The sequence below is a fragment of the Chrysochloris asiatica genome, unplaced genomic scaffold (genome assembly GCF_000296735.1).
Source record: "Chrysochloris asiatica unplaced genomic scaffold, ChrAsi1.0 scaffold00023, whole genome shotgun sequence".
NCBI classification, from domain to species: domain Eukaryota; kingdom Metazoa; phylum Chordata; class Mammalia; order Afrosoricida; family Chrysochloridae; genus Chrysochloris; species Chrysochloris asiatica.
In genome coordinates, this window is record NW_006408541.1 from 19,754,283 (window position 1) to 19,764,208 (window position 9,926).

Genomic DNA, 9,926 nt, shown 5'->3' on the forward strand with positions numbered 1-9,926 from the left:
CACCTCTCTTTGGAATGGGCACAAATATGGATCTCTTCCAATCAGTTGGCCAGATAGTTGTCTTCCAAATTTCTTGGCAGAGATGAGTGACTGCCCCTGACCTTGTTTTCACTGATGACAACAAGTACATTTGTTTTTAGTCCTTGACACTCTGTGTGTTCTCTCCTTCATATCTCACCCCACTGTCATTACTGCCTCAGGGCCTGACTGACTATCTAGTGCTACTATAGCAGAAATACCACAAGTGGGTTTCTTTAGCAAACAGGAATTGATCTTTCACAGTTTAGGAGGCTAGAGGCACCAGTTCTTTGGGCAGGCTTTCTCTCTCTCTCAGCTCAGTGGGAAAGTTCTATTCCTTGGCCCTTAGGGATCTTTATAAGGCCCAGCCACTGTCTTCCCCATCTCTCCTCGCTCACTTGCTCATTGAATTTCTTATATCTCAGATGAGATTGGCTTAAAACACACCCTATACTAAAACTGCCTTGTTGACAAACAAAGAAAGCCCACTCCCAAATGGGATTAAACTACAGGTATGGGGTGGAGATTTACAACATGTTTTGGGAAGGACAGAGGGGAACACAATCCAGTCCACAAAAGGGCCTGACAGCTTCTCTGCCTCATCAAAGAGCCTCTCTGCAGCAAATAATCCCATGACTACTTTTTCCAGTTTAGACTTGTTTTCCCAGATGACACTTAATTCCATTCTAATAAAGTTTTGTGGTCATTTTCTGTGTGTTTTTTTGTTTGTTTGTTTAATTTTTACTATGAATTGAGTGAAGATTTATGGACAAGATCATCAGTTTTCATTCAACAAATTATACACTTTTTTTTCATCTCAATGATTATAATCCCCTCCATGCAACAAGCTATCAGGTTTCCTCCCTGCGGTTCCTATTTGCATTTCATTTTCTCTTTAATTCCTGACTGTCCCACTATAATTATAATCTCAGGGATTGATAACATTTTCTTATAAAGAACCAGATAATAAATATTTTAGACTTTGGGAGACATCTAGTCTATTGAACTTTCCATCTATATGTACTGTCAAAACAGCCAGAGATCACATGTAAATGAATGAGCATGACTGTGTTCCAATAAAACTTCATTTACAAAAACAGATGGCTGGTTGGATTTGGCTCTTGGGCCATATTTGCTCACCTCTGGTCTATAATAGTAATTGCTGTACTAAGAACACACACTTTTACAGCATTTATTAGGCACCAGTCATGGTTCTAATGTTTATTAGCATTCATTCATCTAATCTCTTCAGCAACTGATGGTGCACAGAGGGGACTTAAAGCATTGTAATGGAACAAAGTGTTTGATTTGTTGAATGTAAAACTGATTATCTGCTCTACAAGTCACTCAATTCACAATCAAACGTTGTTGTTGTTTTTCAGTTTCCCTTCAGCTGGAAATTCTTAGTTGGAACACATACTAAATAAAACCCCTTCCTAAATCTTCACCCCACCTCCTACCCTAGGTCTTTCATGTGGTAGGCAAGGCAATGGGGTTTTTGTTTGTTTGTTTATTAGAAATGAGGAATCCAGGAGTTTATAGGGGATGCTATCTGGTGGCGTAGTGTTTATGAGTCAGGCTGCTAACTTCAAGGTCAGCAGTTCGAAACTACCAGCCATTTAGCAGGAGAGAGATGAGGCTTTCTGCTCCCATAAAAATTTATAGACTCGGAAACCCTCCACAGGGTGTCTGTGAGTCAGAACCGACTGGACAGCACACCACTCCTGTCCCCACCACTCTAAAATGATACTATTTGCTTCATTTGTCTCCACTTTTGCCCAGTTCCTCCGTTTCTCCCTTATTAGCTGTGAGGCAGGAGAATGAAGGGGTTAAACCATTGGGTTTTCAAATCAGAGCAGATTAAAATCCAGCTTCCAACTCCTACTTGACCTTGGACAATTTACTAAATCTATTTGATGCTCAGATTCTACATCTGTGAGATTGGGAAAGACATAACACCTCTCACTTAGAATGACCACGGTAATTCAATGAGATGATAAGAATGCTGGGTACTGCAGCACATGGTTGTTATTGTCTTGAGATTTGGCACACAGGAACACAGCCTGGAGCAGATGAAATTGAATTTAAACCGTGTTCCTTATTAGCGTTTTGAGTCTACACATGTTACTTAATTCAGTGGGTTTCCAAAACATTTTGGGAAATTGGCATAGTATTGTCAAACCCTTCTCCCTCAATATAAGGACAATAATTGTTTTTATTGTGAATTGAGTAAAGGTTTACAGAACAGATCATCAATCCTACATTCACCAAGTCATGCACTTTGTATCATTACAATGATTACAGTCCCTTCCATGCCCCATCAGTTAGCAGCATTGACCTCTGTTCACTTTCCCTCTTGCACACCACCCTGTGCCTCCCACTACCTTCATCTTTCCTGTACTAACCTTCCTCTTGTTATGAAGGACAATGGTTGTTGCTGTTGGTTATGTGCCGTGGAATTGGTTCCGACTCTGTATAGGGTTTCTAAGACTTTAAATCTTTATGGGAGCAGAAAGCCTCATCTCTCTTCTATGGAACCGCTGGTAGTTTTGAACTAGCTGACCTTGAGGTTAGCAGACCGACTTGTAATCACTATGCTACCAGAGCTCCTTTTTGTTGTTGGTATGTGCTGTGGAGGCAGTTCCGACTCATAGTGACCCTGGACAGGGTTTCTGAGGCTGTGACTCTTTATGGAAGCAGAAAGCCTCATCTTTCTCCGGTGGAACAGCTGGTAGTTTCAAACTGCTGGCCATGAGATTAGCAGCCTGATTCGTAACCAGTACGCTACCAGGGCGCCTTAAGTGACCAATAATAAGGTAGATTCAAATTGCTGAACTTGCGGTTAACATCCCAACTTGGCTGCCAGAGCTCCTTTTAAAAAACGAACATCATCGCTATTGTTTTATGAAATAAATGGCATTTTAATAACCACCTCTTCCCCACAATAATGTAAAAAGGGTCAGTGCCTTTGTTTCTCTCCTTTCCAGTGTTTGGAAATTGATTCTCTCCCAAGCTTCTCTGTAGAATGGAATAACTCCCACCCATGTACACATATACTGATAGAGTCGGTGTGTCTGGCACATAGTAGGAATGGAGGAATGGTTGGTCACTTCGGTTGGTCTTCCTCTTGAACTGCTTTTCCCTCATTCCTTCAACCCCCACCCAATTCCCTTCTTGGGGACTGAGAGACAGGTGTGTGTGTGTGTGTGTGTTGTGTGTGTGTGTACCAGGAAGAACTATGGAATCCCATATCTCAAAGGACTTTATTGGGGGTGGTATGACATGCACAGGACACAGCCTCATGGGAACAATGAAGGGGGAGAGAATGTTCTCTGTCTAGGACGATCTAGGGACTGAGGGAACAGGGCCTTTCCCATCCAGGTCCTTGGAGCTTTCTCCAGTCAGACAGGGAGGAGGGAGGGGGCGGCGACTTAAGGGCAAGGTTTGAGGGAGGAGATTTCACTATCTCTGGAGACAAAAGGACTTTTGTGTGTTATGATCTCTGGGTGGGGTGGGGCAGGGTGAGGAGAGGGGAAATAACTTGTGGGAATGAGAATGAGGTTCTATAGGAAAAACAGAAGTAGTGAAAGAGAGAGAGAAATCAGAGACATTGAGACAAAGACGAAGAGAAAAATGAAGAGGGATAGAGCAGAGAAGCAGATTAAAACATAAAGAGGCAGACAGTGGAGTGGAAAGAGAAAAGAAATCAGAAAGAGTGACCCCAGGCCAATTTTAGCTTTGGCTTCTTGTTGGTTCTGAAGTTCAGAAAGGGGAGAGGCTGCCAAAGGGCATCTTGAGGCCCAGCTCCCACGTTGGGTGCCACCACAAACAAGCTGTGCATCTCCCAGGAAATCTCACCCCTTCGCTTAGCTTTGTTGTTGTTGTTGTTGTTTAGTGCTGTTGAGTCGATTCCAAACCATGGCGACCCTGTATAGGGTTTCTAAGGAGCATTGGTGTATCCATCTGTAAAAAGAGGGACCTGGACTCTGTCTGGGAGTCCCTGGGTGGTGCAAACAGTTCAATGTTCATGACCAATCACTACTAACCAAAAGGTTGGTAGTTCAAACACCCTCAGAAGTGCATCAGAAGAAAGGTCTGGTAATCTGCTTCTTAAAGGTCACAGTTATCAAAATCCTGTGGAGCTGTTTTCTGACACACATTGAGTCGCCATGAGTCAATTGTTGGACTTTATAGTGGGCTCCAGTGCCATGCACTTGGAGGCACAGGGATCCACAGGCTAATTTCAATCATTTTTAAATGTGGGAGCTAAAATGTTCGCATCTCAGGAGACAACCACGTTTGGATGCTCAGATGCTACCCCTCAGCGGGTTGGCTGTCATTGGATGAATGAAGGTCAGTTTCAGGCGAAACTGTGTTTTATGAATGCCCAGTCTTTGGGGCTGTGGGTTAATGTCCTGGACTGCAAGGTTGGTTTGAACCGCAAGGTTGACAGTTCAAGCTTATCAGCTGCTCCTCAAAAACCCTATCCAGGGTCATTATGGGTCGGAACTGACTTGACGGCACACAGCAACAAGTCTTTGGGGATTTAAGCCTGAGAATCACAAAACAAAGCAGCTACACCCTGTACAGGGTCGCTATGGGTCGGACCCGACTCGATGGCACTTAACAACAACAACAACAACTGCTCCACAGAACCCTAGCTTTCTGAGCGCTGAGTCAATGGAAGATGCAGGTCTCTTTGTTGGTGACCAGAGAAAAGACAGGTGGAAATGGGCAAAGAAGGAGAGAGCAAGGAGGTTTGGACATTTAGGAGATGGAAAATTCAGATCACTGGGTGAGCCCAACTCATGTCCTTTTTAAAAAGGAATTCCTTGACCATGTCTTTGGGGAGTGACTTTTGGAGGTTCAGGTTGAACTGGAGGCCAGGAAAAAATCAGAACCTTGGGAGCCTGTTGGAGCTGAGGTCAGAGAAGCACATGTTTCTTTTGCACATGCCTTGGTACTTGGAGGGGCAGGCAGAACATGGGTTCCCCATCTTGTATGGTGCCTCCCCAATCCAGTTGCCCCTGGAAGAGAAAAAGTACCAGGGAGATGGGGGTAGGGTGCGGTGAGGGGGAACAGAATACAATTACACTGTGAGTAACCTTAACGTAGGCAGGGCTTTCCAAATCCCACCCTGCCACTGACTGGCTGTGTGACCTTGGGCAAGTCACTTCTGCAAGCCTCGGTTTCTTCAATGGTAAAATCAAGAGATCCCTCTCTCATAGGCATGCAACACAATCACATGGAACCATAAATGGATGCATCTAGAACTAACCAACGAGATGCCATTGTGTTGATGCTGACTCATAGCAACCCAATGTGTTACAGAGTAGAACTGCACTTCATAGAGTTTTCAAAAGCTTTTGGAAGAGAATCACCAAGACTTTCTCCCGAGGCATCTCTGGGTGAATTTGAACCAGCAATGTTTTGCTTAGTGGTTGAATGGTTAGCCATTTGCATCACCCAGGGACTCCGCACTTAGCACAGCACTGGCAAATACATTGTAATTTTCATATCTCCCCACCCATCTGAGAAATCAGAGGGTTCTAACCACCATCTACCAGCTTGGGGACAGAGAATAAGTCATCGCATTTCTCAAGACTTGTTTTTAGCCTCTGAATAAATAAATGGAGTCTGCGGAAATTATGTCAAATGACTGATAAGTAAATCATCTGTAACTTACAAGACTGTTATGGAGAGGACTGGAATAATTAGATGGTGAGTAGAATTCAGTCATGGAAGGAGGTGACCATCAAATTTGAAATACCCACTCAGTTCATTTCTTTAATGCCCTTATCACAACTCCATCCTGTTGTTGTTGTTAAGTGCTGTCAAGTCGGTTCTGACCCACAGCGACCCTGTATAGGGTTTCTGAAGGGCAGCTGGTGAGCTTGAACCGCCAACCTGTGGTTAAAACTGACTTTGCAGTCCAGCGCTTTAACCCAAAGAGCCACACCAGAACTCCAACTCCATCCTACCTGCAGCCTAAATAGTCTTCCGAGGAGAACACCCTCATCATATCCCTCTCCTGCTTGAGAATTTTATTGACTTCCCATTATTTACATAGGAGCTGGCTAAAAATTAGCTTGAGAATGACTTCCAGAATATCAGGATGGTATAGTATACAGAAGGTGACAGAAATGGTTATGCACTCAGCTGCAAAAAGAAAAGAGTTTGAACTCACTAGCTGCTCCGCAGAAGACCAGGTGACCATCTCCCATATACATTTACATCCTAGGAAATCCTACTGGGCGGTTCTAATACGTCACATAGGGTCAATATGAGCTGGAATCAGCTCAACAGCACATGACAACAGTGTACCAGAGCATGGGACTTAGAGTCAAAAGCTTGGGTTTGAAAAAGCTTGACTTCTTATTGGCTATGTGACTTAATCTCTCGAAATTTCTATTTCTTAATCTTAATCTAGAACAATATTTTCTCAGTGTCCCTCCTAATCTTCCTTCCTTCTTTCTTTCCATCTTTCATCTCTTCATTGTGATAATAAAATGAAAGTACTTTGCAAATGAACAAGGACTATGTGAGAATGTTGTTGTTGTTATGTGCCGTTGAGTTGGTTCTGACCCATAGTGACTCTGTACAGGGTTTCCAAGCCTGTAAATCTTTACGGGAACAGAAAGCCTCATCTTTCTCCTGCAGAACAGATGGTAGTTTCAAACTGCTGACCTTAAGGTTCGCAGCCCGATTCGTAACCACTACGCTACCAGAGCTAAAGGGTGGTTATTTGGCGCTATAGGATCAGTACTGGACTGCCAACCATAAGGTCAGCAGTTCAAACCCATCAGCAGCTCCTTGGAAACTCTATACAGGATCACTATGAGTTGGAACCAACTCAATGGCACTTAAGAACAACAACATTATTATATGTGTTTTTTTTTTTGTTTTTCTTTAATATCACTTAGAATTTGTACTCAGTAACATTTGCAAGTTTTTAAGTGCTAGGCTACTAACCGGAAGGTTGGCATTTGGATCCACCAGTCCCTCCATGGGAGAAAGATGACAGTATGTTCCTATAAAGATTGTTGTTGTTAAGTGCCATTGAGTTGATTCTGACTCTGCTTCCAACTCATAGCGACCCTGTGTAGGGTTTTCAATGAGCAGTTGGTGGGTATGAACTGCTTACCTTGTGGCTAGCAGTTCTGTGCTTATCCTACAGCACCACACCAGAACTCCTCCATAAAGACGGTTGTTAAGTGCCATTGAGTCAGTTCCGACTCATAGTGACCCTGTATAGGGTTTCCGAGGAATGGTTGGTGAGCTTGAACCGCCGACCTTGCAGTTCAAATGGCTTTGCAGTCTGGCGCATTAACTCACAGCACCACACCAGGACCTTGGAAATCCTATGGGGCAGTTCTACTCTATCTTATAAGGGTCGCAATGAGTTGAAATCGAGTCGATAGCTATGGGTAATAAAAGTATACTGAACATTGATTGGGAATTTCTATTCTCCTTTCTCCGTGTTCCAAGAGACATGTATTTGAGGACCTCTCCTAGCGTCTTTCCGCCCTGCAGTTACCTGATTGGATAAGCTAGGAGAAGTAGCAGAGCATGCTCAGTTCTTCCCTTCCGGTCTTTCATCAGGTTGCCTATAGGGGGCGTGTGTCCTGAGCTTCTCTAAGTCTTCCAGTAAACCTGGAGGGGCAGGCTCTGCACTTGTAACAAGGAGTCAGTTGTCCAGTGTTGTCTGGCACTGGATCGGTAGGTCTAATTCAGCAGTGAAATGTTTATAAGCCCTCGTGGCTCCGTTCGTTCTCCATACTGGCCTCAGCAGTGAGACTGCCTAGTAATCAGCCAGGCTCCGCTGTCTATCCCCCAATCGATTCTGACACTTGGGTAAAGAAAAAAGATCATTAGTTGACTCTCAAAACGACCAAAATCTGTGGTGTTGAGTTTACTTTAAATTGAGGAAGGAGTAGCATCTCTGAAACACACTGGGGGTTTTGTATATGGCAGGCCTTTATAAGGAGTATATGTGCACGTGTGCATCCGTGGTACCTACTTAACCTAACTACTAGGTGTGGGTCTTTCTTTTCTTTGTCCTGCCCATTCTACATCAGGATCTACCCCCTGCCCTCAAGACCCCTTTGCCTCAGTGCTGACACTTACTTAATGGCATAGTTGCAGACCAGGTACACTGCCTGATGCAAAGTACTGCCCCAGACGTTGATGCTGCCACAGGTATGAATGGCACAGCCAACCCGGTTGGAGGATGCCCACACCATCTGAGGGAAGACAGAGATGGTGATAGGATGGGAAGGACTCGGTTCCTTGGGGCTGGATAACTCCTGGACTTGGTTCAGGATGGTGCATTGGGTAAGGTCTCCCTGCCCCAAGATGAAGGGACTAGAGGTATAATATTGTAGTCTAATATTCCTCACATTTGTTCTGACTGCAACCAACCACAAAGAATACATTTTATATAATTGTTATTTAGTGCACAAACGTATGTACACACACACACACACACACACACAGGTATAGTTGGAACAAAAGTTTTAGGAACAATGAGTATTTACCTTTATCACATATAATAAAGTATACTTTAATATTTTCTCTTATATTGGTCCATTCATTTCCTTTTTCCTTTCTTTCTTTTTTTCTTTTTGTTAGTGACCAGTCACAAAATTAACTCCATCTGTCTCTATAACCTCAATTTACAACGATAACTGCAACAATAATTGTGTTAAAGGTTAGAACTTTAGAATCACATAGACTTGGATCAGAATCCCACTATCACTAACTATGCGACCTTGACCAAGTTGCTTAACCTCTCTGTGCCTGATTCTGCTTTGGTAAAATAAAGGTAATAATATCTCATGATAAGTTCAGGCCTCACATTTCCTGTTGTTGTTGTTGTTGTTGTTAGGTGCCACTGAGTCTATTTCAATTCATAGTGACCTCCTGTGTCAGAGAAGAACAACCCTATAAGATTTTCTTGGCTATAATCTTTATGGGAGTGAATCATCATGTCTTTCTCCTGAAGAGCAGCTAGTATGAGTTCGAACTGCCAAACTTTCGGTTAGCTGAGCACTTAACCATTGTGTCACCAGGACTCCTTTCATATTTTCTAGAGGGCATTTCCATAGGTTAAGCACTGGACTGTGGACCACAAGCTTACCAGCTGCTCTGCAGGAAAAAGATGAGACTTTCTGTTCCTGCAAAAGGTTTACAGCCTTGGAAACCCTATACGGGGTCCCTGTGAGTTGGAACTGACACAACGGCACTAAACAACAACAACAGAGGGCCTCACATTTAGGTTTTTGAGGTCATCTCCAAATGAATCACAGAGACACTGGAAGAGAACTTGTCATACACTTGGAAGGTTCCATCTTATTGAGAAGATTATATTGCATTGTGCTTTTAGGTATAATAAGTGTTGTTGTTGGTGGTGGTGTGTCATGGAGTCGGTTCTGATTCATAGTGACCCTATATAGGGTTCCCGAGGCTGCAAATCTTTATAGGAAAAGCCTCACCTTTCTCCTGTGGAGCAGATGGTAGACTCAAACTTCTGACTTATGGTTTGCAGCCCAATTCATAACCCACTATGCTACCAGAGCTCCTTATAACAAGTGTTAGCATATTTAGTATTAACACTCAAAATATATTACAATTTTTGTCATCTTATTTTGTGACTTCTTTTTTAAGACAACAGGGAGCGCTAGGGAACCTGTTGTCTGGACCTGTTGAATTCAAAAGCACTTTGTCATCGTCAGAGCCTCCATTTTAGCTTCAGTGAATATGGTCAGCCCACCTATGACACTCAGAACAGGATCCAAAACCAAAAAAAACCCATTGCAACTGCCCAAAAAAAACCAAAACAAAAATAAAAAAAAAAAAAAAAAAAAACCCAATTGTAAAGTTTTTCAACAAAATTCTTTTAGAAAATC

General features: G+C 43.1%; 1 protein-coding gene across 1 annotated transcript in view; it reads right to left on the bottom strand.

Moving 5' to 3' along the window:
* Positions 1 to 4,912: 4,912 nt before the first annotated feature.
* Positions 4,913 to 9,926, bottom strand: part of R3HDML (R3H domain containing-like) — a 34,286-nt gene continuing 29,272 nt past the window's right edge. The window contains exons 4-5 of the mRNA XM_006839349.1: positions 8,146 to 8,261; positions 4,913 to 5,045 (exon numbers count right to left, since the gene is read on the bottom strand). Coding sequence (XP_006839412.1) covers positions 4,913 to 5,045; positions 8,146 to 8,261 — 249 coding nt within the window. The remainder of the gene's footprint in view (positions 5,046 to 8,145; positions 8,262 to 9,926) is intronic.